The sequence below is a fragment of the Dermacentor albipictus genome, chromosome 1 (genome assembly GCF_038994185.2).
Source record: "Dermacentor albipictus isolate Rhodes 1998 colony chromosome 1, USDA_Dalb.pri_finalv2, whole genome shotgun sequence".
Taxonomy (NCBI): Eukaryota; Metazoa; Arthropoda; class Arachnida; order Ixodida; family Ixodidae; genus Dermacentor; species Dermacentor albipictus.
In genome coordinates, this window is record NC_091821.1 from 506674681 (window position 1) to 506697757 (window position 23077).

Sequence of the window (23077 nt, forward strand, 5' to 3'; positions counted from 1 at the left end):
GCTGAACGTCTTCAAGTACATTTAAGCACATCTGCTGCAGTGCTAGCTAGGACGCTAGTGGCCCCCTACGAGTATGCTTCATCATATCTCATATTGGCATACCGCTTCCGAAGCGTTACAGCGTGGCTTTGCGGGTACCCATTGTGCGACACTAGACTACAGCTAGGACGCAGCTATCTTTCCTACCACAAGTAAGTTTGTGTTCTCAAAGTCCTAAAACACGCATTTCAATGAGCACATGAACGAGCACATAATGAAGCCCTCAGTAAAATTTGATTGTCAAGCCACTAGAAGTACAACTGTATATCAGTAGTGCCTTCTTTTCCCTATTCTGAAGTTTCATAAAGCACGTAACGCTATAGTGCCAACCTAACACACTTAACAAACCAAGGTCCAAACGCTCAAAACATGTTCTTTCAACGTTTACGATGCCGCCGCTTTCTCGTCACGGCTTCGACGCCACACCGCGACACAAGCATCGTCCCAGCCGCTGGCCCAGCGCGCTATCGCCACTTCGAGCAACATAACAAAGGCAGAGAGCTTTGCGTTGCACAGTCCCACTGCAGGTTATAGCAATTGCGCTTGGAGCGAAACCAAAACTGCCAAAAAAATACTTGTAGACTAGTTCGCCAGTCAATAGAATGCCATTCCGAAGCCTGTACTTCCCATCATTCCCATGATGGTTGAATGATCGCAGCGCCAGATGGAACTCTATGCTACGGGAAGCTGCACACGCGCGCAACTAGCGATGCGCGCAACCGCGTGACTGCATCGCCAAGTAAAGCTGACCGCAGCGCCACCGCGGCCTTTGCGGCAGCGCATGAACGAGAGGATCGCGCTTTCTCGGCGGATATGCCGGCGATGGCGTCACCTCCCCCTTCTAACCACCATAACCTTGCTCACATAGCTTGCTCACCTTTTTCTTTTGGTAGTGACTACAGTGACGGGGCCCGGCACTTTAACATCTGCACTACGGTGACGGGGCCCGGTACATTAACATCTACACTACGGTGACGGGGCCCGTCGCTTTAACAACAGCACTGCAGCGACGGGGCCGTCACGATGTAGGTATTGGGGGCGATTACGGAGTCGCCATCTGTTGGAAGCGCCTCACATGCGTTGGCGCTAAATAAACATACTACGCGGCAGCCCTCCTGAACAATTGTGCAAGTACTCTCGAAATGGCAGTATTTTACCTTTAAAATAATAATATTGGACAAACAGATAGCACAGAATGGTTTACAGACGCTATCTGCCTACTACGTACAGTAAGCTGGGACTCCGTGGCAGGGACACTGCGCGCGGTCGCCGCGATCGATTCCCCCGAACCGTTTTGCGTGAAACGTAAGCGATCGCCGAGAAAACTATGTGAAGTATGCTCTTATGGTGGGATGGCTGTTTCTGTAACTAAATGTAGCATAACAGTTAATGCAGCGATCGCGCGGGTTCACGGTGACCGACTTCGCGTCTGCATGCATGTCCTCGCACGATGTTTCGCTTTCGCTCCGAGCACGTTTTCGCACCGTGCCTGAGCTTTATGCCGCAGCATATGCGCATTTGACAGTACGCAAGCAACCATTGTTGCATGGACACTATCGGAGCTGTTCAAAAATAATTTCGTTATAGCTAGGGTCTTCGACGCCTACGGCGACTTGTGATGTTCCGTAGCGATGATTCAGTCTTAATTTTCTTTTTCTTTTCTTCTAAAGTATTGGAAGCTTCAATATCATTATTTCTCAAATTTCATCGAACTGCATGTTTATCGGTTCTCTAAGCGACCCGCTGATTCTTTTTCTTAATTCAGTAGAATATTCATTGTCTGGCGTTACACAAGCAGGAACATGTGCCGTGCCTTTTTTATGTGTTTTTTATCATTCCCCTTCCATTACAGTGAACCTTCAAATTTATTATAATCATCATAGGTGTTACAGTGCATATGCAAAAGATTCAAGCTAGTGGTTGGGTCCGGATGTGAAATATAATGGGGACAGTACTGGAATAAAATATCGCGGTCCGTGAAGTGCTCGGCATCCCCATAGACGCCAGCACCACGAAGCTCATGCAGCTGGGGGTCAACAACACCTTCCATGAGGTTGAGTCACAGAAATTAGTCCAGGTTGTCAGGCTCGCTTCCTCGCCTGCGGGGAACCCGTCAAACCCGTCAGGGAAAGGCGGTGCGCGCTCGACGCGTGGTCGCGGGAGGCCGTCACGGTCTCGCTGTTCCCGCACAACGTGCACCCGCAACGCAATGTAGGCAGACGCTGGGCCCGGGCGGCCGCACTTCTCGGATCCGTCGCCGACGATCCACGATCGGTCGCGTTCGTCCGACCGGTTCGCAGCGGCCGTTGTAGATCACAGGGGCACGCCGCGTCCGTGCGGGGCTCGTGTCCAGATTGCGGAGGTCCATTCTGCCCTTTAGAACACATGCTCTGGCGGTGTCCCTCGTTACGGGACCACGATCATCTCACCACGGAAGAGTGAGAGGAGGCGGTCAGGTACGGCCTGCCCGTCCCAACGTGGGAGCGGCTCGCGGCGGCCCCTCCCTCATAAGAGAGTTTCGGAGTCGCTCCTTAGGACCTTAATAAGGTTCACTGCCTGCCGTGAAGTGCTCGAAGTTGTTTGCATAGAATGCTGTTTGAAAGAAGTGCGGCCATTGACGTCGCTACAGTGTTGACGTTAAAGTGGAGACGGGCCCCGTCACTGCAGGGCAGATGTTAAAGCGCCGGGCCCCGTCACTGTAGTACACATGTTAAAGTGCCGGGCCCCGTCACTGTAGTCACTACCTTTTCTTTTTGTTTAACTCTGTTGTAATTTATTAAAATGGCCTCCATTTTCTTTAAATATGTCTTCCTACACTTTTAACCTTATGTCACTTCTCTGCTTTTGAGCCACCAATCCTCCAATCGCGTTTTTGCTAATTTCCACCGCATATTTATATACATGACTGTTGTTATCTCTGAACCAGGGCCTCAGGAAGCGTGACTGTGCCCGCATCGACATCGGGATAGATACGTAACTACCATCACATTTTAGTATGAGATGTTCTATTGTTTCTACAGATTTACCACACACAGCTACATATGTCTTCTTCGTTAAATTTCTTTTTATAGCTTCGCGTTCTAAGACATCCTGACCTGGCTTCAAAGAGAAATCTTCTTGAGTTATCACAAAATTCTTCCTTCCTGGTCTGCTGTTTCCAGTCTCGATATAGTTCAACACTATGCTTCTTTTCCATTGAATTTATCCAATTTTTACCTTCCGCGTTTTTAACCTGTCGTTTAATGCCCTGTCGTTCTCCATCCTCGTATCTGGCGTACTTACTGGTTAGCTTCCTAGTTCTTTTCCGCCATTGTGAGTCAACGCACGCGTTCTTTCTGTATACCCTAGCTGCCCACCTGTTATCGTCCAACTTCCTCAGGCGTTTTTCGTATAGGATTTTACTCTGAGCTTCCCGTGCTTCGAACGATTCCCAGCCTATATATGTCCCTGTACTGCTTTATTTGTGGTTTACCCGTGGGCACCTCGTGCTAATCTTCCAACAGCTCTCTGATTTACTTCTAGTCTTGACTGAACTTATGCCCTTAAGCATAGGAGCGCATTGCCGAAAGTAAGCCCTGGCACCATTACTCCCTTCCAACTACGTCTCAGTACCTGGTACCTGCATGTTGTACCCCCACAATGCCCTATGTTTCATTATCCCGGCATCTCTTCGCCCTTTTGAGAGACTGTTCTTGCTTTTCCGTGTACCTCTGCCCGTTGTCTACCATACCCCGATATATTTGTATTCGGCCACTTGGGGTATTTCATGGCCTTGTATTGTAAGCTTCTGATCAGTTGTATCGTTGAAAAACATCCCACCGGTTAGTTGCACTAAAACTGAAACCGAGACTGTCTCCTTCGTCTACACTGTAATTAGAAGAGTTTGCAAATCTTCCTGGCTATCTGCTAACAATACAATATCGTCCGCATACATTAAACCCGGTAGTCGTTGCTCAATGTACGACAAATTATACCCTGGATTGCTTCCTTGTAGCGTTCTTTCCATGTTTATCATATAAAGCATGAACAGCAGTCAGTTCGCTCGCAGCGCCCTCGCAAATTTTTCCTACACTCAGCGAGCGAGCGCCGTTCATTACTGACCAATGTCTAGTACACTCCAACGAAAGTAAACGAAAGTCATGGCTCAAGCGGACGCTCAAAACGAAGCCGGTATGACGATTCTTTTCCCCGATATAATATTGCGTGAGGTATGCAGTGTCATGCGTGATTACTTTCAGGAAGCAGAAGTGACCGTGTGTTGTCATACTTGCCGTGCTTTCAATGCATTCCTATCTTCTGCAATGCGAAGGGAATGTGTCTCGTTCCGATTGTTCCGCAGTTCTACATCGTATGCTCTTATTCGGTTCCCGTGTCGCTAACAGAAACTACATCGTGCGGCAACACTTTATCGGACTTCCTTTAGTCAGTGCATTAAGAACCTTTGGAAAATAACCATCTCGCAACATTTGTCGTTTCCGACATGCTCGACATTCCTTTGTTTTGACGCTGTTTAGCGTGCTCCAATTGATCCGAGGGCTTTGGTGCTGTGTATCTGCGAGTGACTAGACGCGTGGGCCGCTATCTGTACCGTTGCGAGCTCTGCAGCGCCCCGGGGCATTGTGAAACGGCGACGCTACAGGGGCCTTGCTGCGCCTGTCTGCCGCGCTGTTAAATCGCTGCGGTGTTCGTCATGCGTACAGTATCGGCCAGAACTGCACAATGTGTTTTGACGCAATATATTTCGCTGAAAATATCGGGGTAACGCTGAACCGTGTGTTTATTTCCGCTTGCACTTGTGTGAGCCAACAGGTGCCGGACACACAAACTGGACATTTCTGCACTAAAAAAGACGTTCGATGCAAAAATGTAGTGTGCAAGTATGTGTGTGTGTGTGTGTGTGTGTGTGTTTTCTGGATGCAATCTTGTGGAGCAAGAAGCATTGTAACAGCACTATAACAATGGAGCACGAGTATCAGGCAGCCATGCCTGCAGCTTCAACTCTACGGTGACGCGTTTAGATGAAATGAGACTCGGAACAACAGAATCTTTTTTTTTTTTTTTTTGCAGTGGCTCGCTTTTTGCATAGAGTTTCCTACAAAATTACTAGAGGGAACTCTGGCGCTGCAGTCGTTGCCCTACCATGGGAATGATGGGAAGTACATGGATTTGTCTGATCTTCGTGCTTGTGGATTCAGACGTTCTTGGGGCTTTGTATATTACGCTATATAAATCTTATTGTCGTATATTTCAACGCAATCTATATTCTTCAAAGTGCAGAGAACGCCGGGAACGCTTAAAATTGCTATTAATCGCAATGATTGAGCTTGTCCAGGTGGCCAAATCGAAACGCGTCAAGCGTCTCAAGGCACTGGCATGCCCGCGATAAATTCATAAGGGCGTTTCATTCTCTTGTCGATACATGCGTCCGTAGCTTAATGATTTCAATATCAGGCTTTTGTGCTAGAGTCCCTGTGTTCGAATCCTGCCTTCGGGCAATTTTAATGATGTTTATTTAATTATTCATTACGCAATACGCTGTGAAAATGATGAGTTTACGAAGTCAAAAGGCCGTTTGAAGCCAAAAGTACGAAGTTTAGGCAAATCCATGTATTTCCCATAATTCCCACGCTGGGACAACCGCATCCATTGCAGCTCCCGTAGACACTAGCGCCAGAGTTCCCTCTAGTAATTTTTGTAGGAAACTCTATGGCTTTTCGTACATAGGTTAGGCATTACCGTTGCCAGACTGGCTACACAATTCCGATACACTGTCTTTCCTGCGTAGGAAGAACAAGAGAAGAGGAAAGAAATTTGTAGGGAAATCTGCTGAAGGTCTCTTTCATACTCTAGATGAGAGGGCTCATTTCTTGTCCTTGTGCTTTGTTGAATAGCAGGGCTGTTGGCCTTGAGCTGGGGTGCCCAGGTGTTGCTGAGGATTCCTGGGAAGTGCAGGATGGCTGGCTTTTATTCTTTGAACTGGCTGGCTTGGATGTGCATTTTTGCGTTTGGGAGCTTGGCATTCACCAAAATTGGGTATTCAACCCCTGAGCATTCTGCCCGTGAGCAGCTCGCAGGGTGCTTTTCCATCCTCCAGTAATTCAGAACACTGACCCATAAATCTTGTTTGGCATACGATGTGTTTTTTGAGTTGATCTTTCCTCATCAGTCCGGTGGAGCATCGAACACAGCTGTGACCGTTTTTTCTTGCCTCTACGCTGATTCGTACGTCTTTGCACCTGCTATCGACTTGGTGCCTGCAGTGTGCAGTCCGGTGGATTTCTGCTATCAACGTGGAAGTTCCTTGACGGCAGGCAGCATTCTGCACACCTTTTCAGCGCAAATATGAACAGCCATTGGAGATGACGCCTGGAAACTGGAAGTGGCCCCTTCAAGCCTACAAAATGACATGGCAAAGGATCCCACCCTGCAGTCCGGTGGAGCATCGAACACAGCTCTGACCGTTTTTCCTTGCCTCTAGGCTGATTCGTACGTCTTTGCACCTGCTATCGACTTGGTGCCTGCAGTGTGCAGTCCGGTGGATTTCTGCTATCAACGTGGAAGTTCCTTGACGGCAGGCAGCATTCTGCACACCTTTTCGGCGCAAATATGAACAGCCATTGGAGATGACGCCTGGAAACTGGGAGTGGCCCCTTCAAGCCTACAAAATGACATGGCAAAGGATCCCACCCTGCAGTCCGGTGGAGCATCGAACACAGCTCTGACCGTTTTTCCTTGCCTCTAGGCTGATTCGTACGTCTTTGCACCTGCTATCGACTTGGTGCCTGCAGTGTGCAGTCTGGTGGATTTCTGCTATCAACGTGGAAGTTCCTTGACGGCAGGCAGCGTTCTGCGCACCTTTTCGGCGCAAATATGAGCAGTCGTTAGAGATGTTGCCTGGCAACTGGGAGTGGCATGACGTCACGGACTGGGCCCCTACAAGCCTACGAAAGGACACGGCAAAGGTTCCCATCCTCCAGTCCAGTGGAGCATCAAACACAGTTCTGACCGTTTTTTCTTGCCTCTTGGTAAGAGAAATTTAAGATATAACCTAGGTTAATTCTATGCTCCACTGGACTGCACATTTGGTGGCTATTTTGTGGTTAGTGTGTGTTAACAATGTCGAGAAAACAATGCACGTCATGTACCAAACTGCTTGAAAAGGATGCCCAATGCATTCTATGTAAACAGTGTAAAAGTTGGTATCATGCCGGGAAGTGCTCAGGAATTGCTAAAAAAAAAAAAAAAACATTAGGAGTATGACAGAAACAGAAATCGCTTGCTGGGAGTGTAAAAGTTGTGTGGCATTGAAACAAGACAACCAGTCTTCAGAATCTGAAAGCAGCGATGAAGATGAACATAAGCTTACAGTTGAAAAAAACTCGGATGGGTCAAAGTTGCTAAACGAACAGATTGCCACCATGAACCAAATGCTTGCCACAGTTTTAGGATGCCTGGAAGGCCTTGAAAAGAAAGTAGATCGACAACGTGCAACAAAGGAAACAATAGAAAAGTCAATGGAAATGCTGGCTTCCAAATTTGATGAACTTGTGGATAAGATGCGGAATCAGGGAATGGCAATGAAAAAGTTGAAAGAAACATCAGAAGAGCTGGCCAAAAAACTCTTCTAAGGACGCTGAAATTGCACAGCTAAAGGAAAGTCTAGATAGCGTTGAACGGTATTCCAGGTTAAAAAACATTGAAAAACATGGAATACCAGAAAGCTCAGAACAAAATTTGCACCAAATACTTACGGGCTTTAGCAGAAGGCTCGCAAACATCTTTGCTAGAAAGGTGGCGAAATGCGAAAACGCCCGTGTACTTAGATTTAGGTGCACGTTAAAGATCCCCAGGTGGTCAAAATTCGCGGAGTCCTCCACTACGGCGTGCCTCATAATCAGAAAGTGGTTTTGGCACGTAAAACCCCATAATGTTTTTTTTTTTTTGCTAGAAAGGTGGAAGGTGCTTCAGTGATTAAAGTTGATGCAGAGAACGATTTGGAAAAGATAGTTTAAGGCTGCTTTTGAGTCATTCACTGAATGGGACAAAAGCATCCAGAATGCAATCATTGAAGATGGACTTAGCCAAGAAATTAGCATACTGCACATAAACATATGAAAGCATAAGAAAACACTAGGATCAGTTATGTGTTTACTTGTTGCGAAATGTAGTTACTGACGGGATTGTTTTACAGTAGTAAATCTAGATGCAACCAGACAGACTTGCTATGACTTAGACGGTTATCAAAAATACGTGTTATGTTGAGGGAACAGAAGATGTAGAGAAGTGTTCATCTTTGTTAATGTCGCATGGATATGTTCTAGGATTGATGTTAACTTTCAAAATGCAGAGGTTATAGTGCTATCTATTAACAAAAGAGAAGTTATACATATTGTGTGGCATTTACAGGCCGTAAATGGCCGCATTTACAAGCGGTAAACGGCATTCTGAACTTTAACGAAGTGCCTTTAAACCGCATGCTGCACTGCAGACGAACTTCGTCGCTTACGTGTCTAACTACGATCGAGTAAAAAAAAAACAACACTGAAGCAACAAAGGAAAGGATGAGAACCAGGGTGTCTACCAACCGGGAAAACCGGGAATTCTCAGGGATTTTCAATAGTCTGGAAAAAGTCAGGGAAAACTCAGGGAATTTGCACTTCTATCAGGGAAAATTAGCTGTAATTTTATTGAAACGGAAGGAAAGTCGCGGTAAAGCTGGCTCGAGTAGGAGGAATTACTAGTGTTTAGTCAACGGCCGACTTTCCGAATGCCCGATAATTCGGACGGCTTCGCGGCACCACCACGTACCCCATAGCGCCTATGTATAATAGCATCTGAAATTTCTGATGCAAGAACCCTTCGCCGTCCGATTTTCCAGACTTTTTGCCGTCATGGCAGGTCCGAAACGGCATTAATAAAACCACCACCAACGCCGCCGTTTTGATTACCTCGTGGCTCCTCGAACCAGCGCTCTCGCACGCAGATCCGCTGGCAGCCGTAGCCACCACCGCAGAGGCTAGGCCTAGCTGCTTCTGCGTTCGCTATTAAGCTTCTTGCCGTTTTGTGCCGTGTTTTTGATTGAAAGAATTCGCCGCTGTCAGCAATGGCACCGACTCCGCCTTTGTGGTCCTCGCGATTGGCTTCGAAGCTCGGAAAGCACGACGCGTTGCGTAATGCCGGTTGCCAAAAGTCAGCTTCGCCTCACTACAGAAATATTGTGCGGTGAAGCCTGCGCAAATCATTGCGGTGAAGCTTAACAAGCGTGGGAAGGGGCAATTGTCACGGGATACAGTATGTACTCCTTAATTGAACACGCGTGCATCCGCTGCCTCCTGTCACAGGATGAGCATCGATTTGGTGAAATAAGTATACTGGCAGGTCTTCAGAGCTTTTTCTGATGTGCTGCGGCAGTAAAAGACATGCAGTGGCGTACCAACTATTTCTAGAGTGCGTGTGTGGGGGGGGGGGGGGGGGCAAACTGCAGAAATAGCCTGGAAATGCTTCTATTATACGTATATTTAACCGACAGGGACCTATTTATCACTTACACATGGTGAACCATGGGGCCAGAAAAATGAGCTGAATTTACATTTATCTCTTGCAACTATATATATATAACATCTCGATGATACAGGGGCAAAAGGAAATGAGTGCACCCATAGTGGTCTCGGATCTCACCCAGTAGCAGCGGTATGGCGTACATAAAAAGGCACATTTGCTACAAAGAATTTAAATAATTCAACAAACAATTGTACTTGCTGTTTAAGTCTACAACATAAATGTATCGCTAGTTTATGTAATAGTACTGGCGAGGTTATAGGCGACGACGTACAAATAACATAAGTTGCTTGCAATATTCACACACACACACAAAAAATGGACTCGCCATCCCGGCCCTGCGACAATGGACGTCCAGCAAAGCTGCTAAAAACCACCACTACAACTGCTGAGGGTGGTATGCAATGCTTTAGTGCTTTATAATGCCCCCCTCCCCCCTTCCCACACACTCAATTTTCACCAGATTTGATGTCTGCAGAGTTCACAGTTATTCTAGGGCAATGGGAAAAATTTTGTTCGCAAAACACATTCATAAAGCTCCGAATAGCTTACATGCGTAATATACTAAAAATGTCTTAATCAGTTCTTTATCTTTGAAGTTTGCCTACATATTGGTGATAATGCGCCCTTTATTTTCTCAAAATATAAAGAAAATGTATTGTTTAGTTCATGGTGGACATCGCTGAAACAAGGACGGAAGGTGTTATGACGCATGAAAATAAGGAAATAAAAACGACGGCTCATTATTATTTACGCTTTTAACTGAACCAGGAACGTAAAAATTTTGTCACACATTGCAGTTACAATGGCCCCCTCCACTTTCCACAAAATATGAACCTGTTGTAAGCTACAGCTATGTCGAGACACCGGGGAGCACAGTTGATAGCGGCTATATCACACGCTCTATTGCTTGAATAAGAAAATTTTTACGAAGGCTGTATTTGATCCGACCATTCCGCACAAGAAGTTTCCATTGGGCACCACCAATTTTTGCAAAATTTGGTCTTGGCCGCTTTTATAGTGCTCCCAGAGCACCGGGCTCAATTCTTCCGCTCTCGTTAGACACGCTCAAGCACGCTGGAGTGCTCGCATACATAATTTATTACGAAAGCCATCTACTTTAAACTTCACCTCCGCATCACCCATTAATTTGTCCTTACTGTCACCAAACCTAACAAAGCTGCCTTCATTAGTTCAATGAGGACACCAACAGAAACTAATATATCACGCATGACAAAGAAAAAAAAAGAGGGTTCAATGATTATTCGTAACGCTTCTCGATAACCCGGAAATATTAAAACTATGCGACACATTCCACTTGAAATGCTGCCCGTTCCTTCAAAGTATAAGGTATCTTAAACTCTATTGGGACACTAGTAGTCGCGTGATAATTTCGAACACTTGTTCACAATTTTTTGATGCTGTATTTGATCAACATGCATGTACAATCGCACATGAACTTGGCGTATTGTTCCCCTTATGTTTGCACAATTTTATCTCAGTTGTTATTATAATTATGCACGCGCAGCAGTCTAAGTCTTACAGCGCTCTTAAAACAGACTAATAACGCTGTGGGCCACTTGCATACCCATTCTAGTTGAAAATGCGCATTTAACCCACCCATTTGTAGCATTGCCTACACCTTATCCATACCATGCCCCTAATTTCCCCTAGAAATAAAGATGCCTTGTTTAGCTCACCAAGAACACCGGAGAAACAAACTGCGAATCTCGTAATATCCCCTTCAGTCACAGCATAACATTTGCGAACGCAACTTATTTTTTGCCATTACTATGTAGTAGTCACAAGGAATAGACAGTGAACATTAGGCTTTGAGTAAATTGCGCATTCGGCTTTCTTAATGTACACCCATTCCACTTCTCAGTGAAATGTATCGCTTCAAACGACAGCTTCCACGAATGCATTGCCCTCTTTGACGTCCCTTGAAAGAAGCTAGTGCCTTCGTGAAAGTGAAGTGGGGGATTTCGATAGTAACCGCAAAAGATTATTTCTTCCCTTGATGTAATGCTTGGGCCCAATAATTAATCTTACCAAGTAATTTGAACGGGCGATTCAATATACTTATTGACGAAACATAGCACGGCCCACTGTACAATTAATGAATATTAGTCACTATGTATTTACGATGGGTCACTATAAAATTCAGAGGCATACTCCCGCCTTGCCTTCATATGGAATCTCCGGCACCTTGGGATAAAATTGATACAAATAGCTCATCTTGGAAAATATTAGCTTCTCTATGCATCTCCTCTTTATTCATATTTGAGAATGTCTCACTATGAGTTTTACGCATTTTTTCCATTATATCTTTTTTTCACTGTGCATTTCACTAACTCCTCCCTTCTGTTTTCTTTTTGAATAAAATAAACACTACCCCTTACTAGTCAAGTGGGATTAAATAGTTTTTTTTTATTTTTTTGACATGCCTGCTAGAGAGTGACACCATCGGGCTACGTGGTGTCAACCCGCCTCTTGACATAAAACAAAGTTCTCTGTCGTTCAGGGAATTTTGCAAAAGCACTCAGGGAAAACCTGGAAAACTCAGGGAATTTGGAAACGTCAACTTGGTAGACACCCTGAGAACAAGAAATTTCCCACCGAAGCGACGATCCATTGCTACCGTTGCTCGCGATGATGAGGCTTTGCGGGGAATGATTAGAACCGAATCGCCGGCACGTTTTCGCCGGTATTTGAGCCTCCCATCCTGCAACAATTCTTCTTTGACATTCCTTGAAGCTTTGGCCATCCCACACATGCGAAGGCTGTTGCCTATTTTGCTCTGAAAACACGAATAAGACGGAGAAGCACTATCAGTGGCACAAGAAACTACAGCGTGCTACGGCACGCGGCTTGCTCCTCTCCCGTGCGTTCTGCACAAGGCCGCCACCAGTGGCGCGGCCATCGGCGTGCACTACGCGTATACCGCAAGAGCTAAAAATATAGATCATAAGGCCAGTTTATAATAGCGGCAAAAAAGACTGGACCAACTACAGACCAATGTCAGTTTTGTGCGCTATAGCGCAAATAATGGAAAAACATAGTGCGTATGTGATGCAATCGTGTTGTTAGAAATTTTCTCTGCATAATCCAGCTCAATTTGGTTTCACAATAGAAACACAATCGCACTCCTGGAAGAAGTTTCTGATTACGTTCATAATTTTATTGAAAACAACCGTGGCACTTTAGCAATTTTCATGGACCTAACAAGGCATTTGATACTGTAGACCACGCTCTAATGATAAGCAAGCTTAATAGTTTAGGCTTTAGAGGTCTGTTGAACAGGTCTAACTACTTTTCCAATCAATTACAATGTGTTAGAATTGAGAATGAATACAGTAGCTATAAAGTAATAAAATACGGTGTACCACAAGGTAGCACTTTGGGACCAGTACTTTTTAACATTTATGTCACTGAACTGACTTGGGCAATTTACAACTGAACTCCAAAATATTCCAATATGCAGATGACACCGCGCTTATCCTAGGTACTGTGGAATATGAGAGAGGATGCACGCGCCTTCGAGAAGATATACATAAAATCATGGAGTGGTTTTGGAAAAATCGTATTTTTGTCAACCCTCATAAATTGTAATTTTTATGCTTTAGAAATCCACATAAACATGTAAGCCTCGACCGGCCCTTATGCTTGCACAAATCTACCTGGAGCACTTGTGAATGTGCGCCCCTGCATACTGATTCGGTGGTAAAATATTTAGGCCTTCTTGTGGACGAACGCCTAACTTGGAATAATTATGTGGAACACTTGTGCAAAAGGTTACAAACTATGGCAGCTTTAACTTATAATTTGCGTGGGAAATGTCCTCTCAATTTAAGAATTACAATATACAAAAGCATTAGTGGAGTCTATTTTGCACTATGGAATAACTTTAAATGGCACATGCTCAGAATACAAAAGGCAAACGATTAATACGCTTATCAAACAAATAGTAAATAGTATATCTTATGGAACAGTCTTACACACAGCTTCTGCAAAAGAAAAATACTCTAAACTAGGCATGCTCAAGGTAAGCGAAATGTTTCGGTTTTCAGTGGTTCTGCGTCACTATTTTGTGAGAGATTTCAGGGTAGCTGTCCACAAAGAAGTGACACTAAGGAAAACAGACAGATACGAAATGTTTCAGTTTTCAGTGGTTCTGCGGCACTATTTTGCGAAAGATTTCAGGGTAGCTGTCCACAAAGAAGTGACACTAAGGAAAACAGACAGATATGTTAAGCCAAGAGTTTTCACAAACAATGGTAAAAAAACAAGGAAGTATTATGTCCCAGTGGTATTTAATGATCTCAGTGACGATTTATGCAATATTTTAAAAAGAACACTGGTGAAAAAGATAAGAGAGTGGTTAAAAACAATGCAAGAATGACAATTCTGTGTGGCTTTAGGGTCATGATCCATTCCATGATCAATCTTATGTCATGTGTCTAGTATAGTCATTGCAACTTGTGAAGTTATACTTGCTTTTCTGTTCATCGATTCTTTTCGTTCTATTTCTTTTTATGTCGCGCAGGACAGGATCCTGCTATCTGACAGTGGCGTAGTTAGATCGTCTGGCACCCGGGGCCCATAGATCTTCTGTCACCCCCCCCCCTGCCCTGATGTAGGGTTTCAGCCCCAGTACAGCCGCCTTGAATACCGCGCACCTTCCCCGGGTCCCCCTCTCCTTCGGTTTCTTTCCCAGAGATCGCGAATGCAGCAAATATACACGCTGTTTTTCCTTCGCCAAATAACACAGGGTGCTGCACTGATAACGTGTGATAAGCCCATGTGCACATCTTCTCCAGACTATAAGGCTTGGCAGCCAATACAAATGCGGCATCATGGAAAATATGACTCACGTCACAAGTAACAAAAAATATCTTTATAATAAAGTTTTAATTACCAATTTTAGCGGCAATATTGCATTTGCGAAATTGAAGCCCGACATTCATATCTTGCCCAACAACAACTTCACAAAAATCGTCGTAGGTACTATGGCACGCACTATTTTGTCTGTGGGCAGCCCTGAACGAAAACGAAAATTAAATTGTTGTCAGTGACGCTGATCTCCCCACCCTATTAGAAAACGCTACCTGCCTCCCCGCTGCGCGGGCGCCAATGCTGTGAAAATTACGAGTTCTCTTCATTCTGATCAACAAAGCCTTGTTTTCATTTGCTGCTATACGGACAAACGTGATTATCTGAGCTGCGGTACCACCGCAAGATTGAGAACAGAATAGAGCACGGTTCGCGTCGATTCTTGGCGTCACCATAAAAAAAAAAGAAAGAAAAGGCCACAATGAAGCCCGTGCCAGCGAAAGCTTGCACTACTGTTGGTCTGCACCCGCAATGGAGAGGATTAAGGGATCAACCTCACTGGTCCACTATTTCACATTTCTTTCGCTGCTGCCATATACTGGGCGCCGCCCGAAGTGCCAAAGTACTGTAGGTTGTAGCACCCAAAACGATTTTGTTAAGAAGTTTTTGTTGAGTCAATAACCTGACTTTCAGTCCTCAATTCTCGAATTGAAGTGTTTTCTCTATAAGTACTAATTATGGGATTATTATGGATATGGTTATTACTTATCTGCCATATTTTTCGCGCTACTGAGTTTTTAGTAATCACAAAAAGACATAACTTCGTAGAATCTCGATCGGGAAATATCCTTACAAAATTCACCTTTTTTTAAATAAAATTCTGTGCAGCTGATGCAGACACTGTACTTGTGACATGAAGTCACACAACAACAAGTTTTCTGAAACTTTCGAGGGTAAGAAGGAAAGCAGCATGAAACATAATGGCAGGTTTCACAGCGGCTTCTCGGAGCGAGCGGAAGAGGCGAAGTGAGCAAAAGATCGCGCGGGCTCGCGACTACAGCCTGTCGAGTCATACGCTGCCAAACTCTTCGGCCGAACCGACTCTGAAGACGATTCAGAGAATCCCATTCGCGACTTTTGACGGCCCCACTTATGCAACGTCGCTCTCAACGAACGCTTCGCCGTAAACGCCCTCTTGTTGCTGTCTTTGTTCGTCTTCGCTGCGCATTCTGAATGGAAGAGGGACCCAAGAGCCCCAACGCCTAACAACTCCTCACTGTATGTTTAGCGACTCCTGCTCCCAACATGAACGCACAGCATGAGCACACCCCACATGAAACGTTCCGCTAAGGCGAGTAGTTTAGTGACCATTTCACAAAATAAACTTTTTAGCCCGCACATTCATGCAATTATTTCGTGGGGTGTTGATAGAGCTGCAGTTGACGATTCTGCGGCGCAATGCATCGGGTGCATGAGCTCGGGCTACTGGATACGGGAGCATTCTTTGCAATTTGCGCCCAGTCAAGCCGGCGGAAAGAGGGGTGTCTTCAGGCGTATATGACACCCCCCCACCCAACTGGCCCCTTGCACCCGGGGCCCACGGCCCCCCCTGTTGCTACGCCACTGCTATCTGATCTTCGTGTTGTGCATCATTGAGCCTTGTAAATGCTGATGTATCCACCAGCTGCCAGGTCAGCCGACAAGTGCTATGTGCTTAGACTGACCAGCAGATTCATGTGTATGAAAAAAGGGGCCAATAAAACTGTATTGTATTGCATTGTATTGTATTGTATTACAAGCACACCCAACCCTGCCAGCCCGTTTGAGCGAGGAAACCTGCAGCTTGAAACTATAAGTGAACTTGCACTCTTTTTTGCAAACGGACGGAATTCTTGGGAAGCAGAGTCGCCGTCTGTGCATACTGCGAGTAAAACTCCATGCCGTGCAATATTAGTCCTAGCTGATCAATTACATGGCTCGTAGTTTGTGAAAGGAGCTGCAGTTCAGGTTAGCTTGAGTATCCATCGTGTATGGTGAGATGTGTTTTGTCAATGCGTTCAAAAAGGTCAACCCCTACGTGAGCCCATTGTAGAGCAGGGAGATGGCTCATTGGCAACAGTTGTTCACTAGTTTCCAGTATGCAAAAGGAAGCACATGAGACAGCCAGATAAAGTTTCTGCTATTTGTGCACCTATACCTGGTGAGTACTTTGTAGCCTTGCCATTCCTTTGCATTTTGCTATGCCAAGTGTCCTTCATGTAGCCATTGCAGCATTGCATTCCTGAGCAATTTCAGGATTACAACCTTTGTCCCTTGCAGCAGTGCACCGTTTATGCATGTTAACTCCACTCCGAAAGGTGGTAGTGAGCCTGTGACACTGTGGCCACCTTCCAAGGCCTGAATTGCTTGCCTTAGTTATTAATCATCCTTAGTATCTGTCGCTAGCCGTTCTGCCATCGTTGGGCTGACGAGATTATGTAAGACTGATGCTGCATGAATTGTCACGTGTTCACAGGCGCTCTTCTAGCTGCCTGCTATTGTGGACAATGCGTCCACCAAAAGTAGGTTCTTACAGGGAACATACCGCAACGAAATGGCAAAAGGCATTAAGTGCAGACTCTGGAGACAAGGCCACCCGTCGCAGAAGTTCTTTTGGGCAATTGCGAGAAGGGGCTGATTATCTGTTTCAACTGTAGTGTGGAAGTGGATAATAAGATGGTGGAAGCGTTCGCATGCATACGTTATTCTAAGCACTTCCTTTTCAATTTGGGCATATCTCGATTCAGTGTAGGACAATGAGTGGGAAGCATAGGAAGCTGGGCGCCAGTTCTTGCCATGCAACTGAAGGAGGGCTGCACCTAGCACGAAGCTGGATGTGTCTGCTGTTATCTTGGAAACTTTTGATGGATCGAATACTAATAGCACAGGTGCTGTTAACAGATCACACAACTCTTTGCATTCTCTCTCATGTGCACTTGTCCAGTCAAACAAGTGATCACCCTTTAACAATGCACGCACATTCCTCTGTGAGAAGTTCGAAAATTTATTGTGCCCAACAGCTTCTATATGCTTTGCTTTGACTTTGCCGGTGGCATGCTAGCAATGCATTTTATCAGCTTTCCATCTGGTTTGATGCAATCTTTAAAAATTAAGTCGCCCAAGAATTCTACTTCTTCAACACCAAAAGCGCATTTTTCACGGTTGAGGGTTTGGCCAGCTGCCTGTGCTGCAGCCACGGTGGCTTGAAAGTGCCAGTCATGCACCTCTTGCGTTGCATCCCATACAATCATTTCGTGGATGTAGACCTGTGTTCCGTCTAGGCCATCAAAGATGTTATTCATTGCCCTCTGAACACCTCGCTTGCAGTGAAAATTCCAAAAGGCAGCCTAAGGAAATGGTACCGGCCAAACGGCATGCCAAATGTACGGAATAGTGATGCTTTGTTGAGCCGAATTTGGTGAAATCCACAATTTGTGTCTTGATTGCTGAACACCTTAGCACCCGCCATCTTGGCCTTTATTTCATCTCTGGGTGGGAGCTGATAGTGTTCCCGTATTAAGCATCGAATAACGTGTCTAGGGTCCATACAAGTGCATTGATAGTCATTCTTTTTTAGGACAGCGACATAAGGGCTTACCCAGTCAGAGGGTTCATGTACCCTTTCAGTGATATTGTGCTGTTCCATGTGTGCAAACTCGGTCTGTATTGGCGTATACATGTAGAATCCAGTGTGCCGGCAGTTCAACTGGTGTTTCTCTTCTAGGCCTTTGTTTGCTCTGGCATCGTAGTTGTGGCTTTAAATTGGAGGCACATCTGTTGACGAAATCTCATCCAGTTTTCTGCAGTAGTCTGAGACCGCAGCAGATGCTTTGGTGGCGGTAAAACTTCAATGATGCCATTTCAGTGGATGGGGTGGTGGGCTTGAATGAGGTCTTTTGGCACCAACCATGCATTGACTTGCAGATAATCAGACTCTGATATTGCACTGGCTTGCCTTTTATACAGAGGTTAGGCATCACCGTTGCCAGGCTGCCTGCACAATCGTGAATCAAAACCCAGACAAATGCTGATATAGCTTGCGAAAGTGTGCAGATCACAGGTTGCTTGGAAGCCTGACAAATTTTGTCAAGCCCTTTTCTGATGAACAGTTCATGCTTCAGATTGAATAAACTGAAAAGTACTGCCTCGGTTGGCTGCTGGCTTTAGTGACTTATCTTGTTTTAAACAAGACAGAGGTATACAGGAAGATGGAGGCTTGAAGTGTTCATCAGCAGTCGAGCAATTGGGAACTCTATGGAGCTAGCATTTCGACAAGGGTCTTCATTCCTTTGTTCAACTACTGATCTGTGAGAAACATGGAGTTATATGCATGCGTAAAACATTGCATGATTTTTTTTCTAGCTTTTATTTTGGAGGACTTGAAGGAGCTAGGTGGAGTAGATTTGGGCAAGAGAGATATTGTCCTATCTTACCATCTATGACATCAACTCTCTACTGGAGTTCTGTCTTAAAAAAAAAAAAATTTCTGCTTTGCGTATGCTGCACATAAGGAACTAACATATCTTTTGACATAGAAGAACATTGCTATCTGTAACGGGAAATAACTGAAAGGCTAATGGATTGAACAAAATACAAACAAACGTTATGTGTTAGTGCTTCATGTCATGGTGTGACACTTCTCTGTGGAGATGCACAAGTTGTGTGCCAAGTGACAGCCATAATGCGTAAAAGAGGTTCTGTAAGATTTTCTGGACATAAAAAATAAACTTGCACATAAACCTACTCATTTTGAAGGTGATTATAGTACAGCAGTAAAGAAAAACAATATAAATCAATGCAGTAACCCTATTTTTGTTTCTTGTCGATCTGTGCTGCAAAATAAAGCAAGCCCAACTGCTTGACACTTTCCCAGTCACTAGATGATTGTCATAAATGCCAGAGCCAGATGTTATTAATGTGCACAGAACAGGCAACCGTAAATTTCACTTGAAAGGCTGTCTGCCCTTTCCAGTAGCTCTGCTAGACCCCTGCCACTTTTTGCATTTACGACAATCTGTGATGGCCATTGACTGGACACCGTTAGACGTCTCAACAGATGAGTGACTCTGGCAAGAGCTAGAAATTCTGGCAGAACCCATCTCGTGATGAATGTTGACATTAATGCGATTAGCGTTCAAGCAATGTAGTGATACACTTCATTGCCAACACCAAAATGTGTTAAGGAAGCCGCGTACTGCAACTGAGCCCCTCTCTCGCACTTTCCTCTGGACATGCTATGCCATCTAGTGGTGTGAGCACGAAGTACTCATGGCTTCTAAGATTGCGCCAGGGTGTGCTAGTGCTGGGAATCGATCCCTTGCTGCATACAAACATTTGTGCCACGAGTTAAATTGTTGGGCTGCTGTGCTTCACATGTGATGCGGGCTCAATTCCACCCAGCACCAAAGAAATTTGAGTTCATTCTTTTCTTGAAGGGCAGCATAAAGAGGCCAGCTAGGTAGGCCGAAAATAGGCTAAGAATACTAATTGCATTAAAACATTGTCATGGCTGCTGCAATTGTTCAGTGCGCTTTGTCTGATCAACTCGGAAAAGTTCAACAAAGAAAGACACATGGCTTTCTTTCAGTGTCCACATCTTTTGCACAGTGCTGTGAATTACCAACTTGCCTAGCTTTATCCAATGTCATGGTGTCTGTGTGCAGTGGCTTGTCCCTGCAGTTGCCCGTTATGCTCTCTCCACAGAAAGTGTTGTAAGATTATTCAGGTTTTGATTACATCACAAGGAAGGTGGGATCTCCTCCGGCGGTGTGAATGATACTCAAGTACAGCAAGTGTGTCATATCTAAGTTTAGTATGGCATAGAAAACATGACACCACTACAAATAAAAGGGCATAATAAGTATTGCAAGATTATAAGGTTAAATTCTGCGCTAGGATTTGTAAGTTCTTTTAGCTTAGTAACACATATTGCATCCAAGTTCATGAAATGTGCACAAGAACAACGAATTTCAAATTTGCTGAAAGCCACATACATAATCATTACAAAGCACATGTAGAATTCTGAAGGCAGAGGATCACACGAACGTTTGAAGGAATAACTAGTGGATGAACAAAAGACATCTCTGGAACTAACTTTTTCACCTTTTTTGTATGGTGCACATTATGTGGGCATTAAAGTATAGGGAATAATACCCCTGTCACACGGCAAAGCTAACGCCATTTCCAACTAATTACATTTCTTGCGGATCACCGTGCACTGTCACATGGCAAAAACGAATGTCACTTGAAAGATGACAATAATGATAGTTGAAAAAACAAAAAGGAAACGGGCAAAAATAGCATTAAACGTATTTTTGTCCTATTATTATTTTCCAATATGCTGAATTCTGTTGGAATATGTGATACTCCCTTTCACACCATGTCACGGGATCGAATCCCGGCCACAGCGGCCGCATTTCGATGGGGGCGAAATGTGAAAACACCAGTGTACTTAGATTTAGGTGCGCGTTAAAGAACCCCAGGTTGGTCAAAATTTTCGGAGTCCCCCACTATGGCGTGCCTCATAATCAGAAAGTGGTTTTGGCACGTAAAACCCCATAATTCAATTTTTTTTCACACCATGCTTTTAAGTCAATCAATTGTCGACACTGACAACTAAGTCGACTAAAGCCAAGCTGAAGATCAGGCCAGCAACATGGCGGAAAGCACGATGGGCATATAGTGCCTAGAATATACTAGCTAGTGCACTGAAGGCGTGCGCTTGCATGTTCACGGTGGTGATGCCTTCCCCCAACCACCGGCGGCGGCGCTGCCAATCCCTAAGGTGTAAAGCCTCTGAACTAAGGTGCAGTCGCATGCGTTTGCGGCGTAGAGCTGCATTGATAGTGCCGATAGTGCTGATTGATAGTGAAAAGTGCATTGCACTTTTCACCATGAAAATTGTCTTTGTCCTTGCCTTGACAGCCCTTTGTCTAAATGCTTTGCTGGTGGGAGGCAAACTTGCCAACCTAGCCCTATCCGAAAAAAAAAAAAAATCATGAACCCAACAGTGTGAGGAGGCTGACGAAACTTTGGACACCTACTTCCACCGGGCTACCCGGCTGATCGTTATTATTTTGTCTATCGTTAAACAAGATTGAATTTGGAGCAATCGCCTTAAGACACCACTTGAAACAAACACCGAAGGTTTGTTTACACCTTGATCACAATAATGGTGAATTTGGCAAATCACACCGGCACACACTGGGGCGCCCTGCGGCGACGATAATTGGATGAAACGGTGCATTGGGGCGCACTGGTGCGATTTGCCGATTTCACTGTTAGTCATTGTGGGTGAACATGCATCACGGCAATTTGGATCACGATCCAGTAACTGCGATCGCGCTCCCCAATTGCGGACGCAGCATACACAGTCTTGCTGAGTGAATTTATTCAGCTGTCCCTGGCTACCATTCTTAATAGCCAGTAAAAAAAGAAAGACTCGGGTTAGGTCTATCATAGTTGCCATTGGGTGAGTGGCGCTGGTATTAGAAAAGCTGGTTGATTTTTTTTTTTTTTTGCCAGGATATTACCCCAGCATAGCTTTTGCGCGCTTTCTTGTTAATCCCCTAGGGATCCCAGTGCTCCAGTCCAGTGATGAAGATGTCAATATGGGTCTCGCATCTTGGATAATGTAATGTATGGATAATGTATGTTTTTGTCGATATAACTTTTGCTTGCTGATTCACAATGTTGATATATCAGTCTGTAGATGTTAAACAGTGTCCCATATATGCAAAATGAATGCGAGGACACCTTTGCTTTTTCCCAACATGTCGCTGTCTTCGATGATCATCTGTAGTAATCAACACAAGAAATCAGAATAAGACTCAATATAATGCACTTTTATTCAAAAGACACAACTCGCTTTACATAGAAATAGTTTTTATGTGGTGATCTCAAATTGCATTTCCTTTCTTGAGAATAAAGCAACAATCAAAATAAAACTCTGGTCATATATACAGTAAATTTTCATCTACGATGTCGCACAACTAATATAGCACAAAAACAGTCCAAAAAAACCAAAGTAATAATAATAAACGGTCCCTCTCAGGCAAGCTCGTTGACGACGCCATCCACCATAACTTTAGAAGTTCTCTCTTGATTTAAATCTAAAACTGCTTCTCGCAGGCAGCACATGGAGTCAACTTGTGGTCCCCCCCTTTCCATTATTCGCTTCCATTCTGCAAGCCGTGCAGGGTCCAACAGCATGCTAAACAGAGATACCTTGTCCAGATTTGACCAGTGGCCATTGAGACTCTGAAAGCTTGTTCTTTATTCTCTGCTCCGACACAGGGGAACGAAACACGTCTTCTCTGTGCCCTGATGCTTTGCATAACTTGAGGTACAGTGCAAGAGAGCACGTAGGACAACAGAAGGGGGTGAAGACAAAACAGAAGACACAGTGATGTGTCTTCGTCCGCTTCTGTTGTCCCACGTGCTCTCTTGTGCTTAACTTCAAGTTATGTAGTGCCAGCTAGCCCACCAGTCTGTTCTTTTGATGCTTCATGCTTAGCATCATTAGTCGGTGCAACTTTGCTATCGTGCACCACACGATAGCGAAGAATACTGCACATTTGAACGAAACACTTCACATGGAGCAAACGGC

General features: G+C 44.8%; 1 protein-coding gene across 2 annotated transcripts in view; it reads left to right on the forward strand.

Moving 5' to 3' along the window:
* The first annotated feature begins 4035 nt into the window (after window positions 1–4035).
* Window positions 4036–23077, forward strand: part of LOC135907568 (proteasome adapter and scaffold protein ECM29) — a 505292-nt gene continuing 486250 nt past the window's right edge. The window contains exon 1 of one of the 2 annotated variants that reach the window (XM_065439250.1): window positions 4036–4209. In XM_065439250.1, the coding sequence (XP_065295322.1) occupies window positions 4179–4209 (31 nt within the window). In that variant the 5' untranslated portion in view covers window positions 4036–4178. The remainder of the gene's footprint in view (window positions 4210–23077) is intronic. The other variant, XM_065439249.1, reaches the window with a different exon arrangement.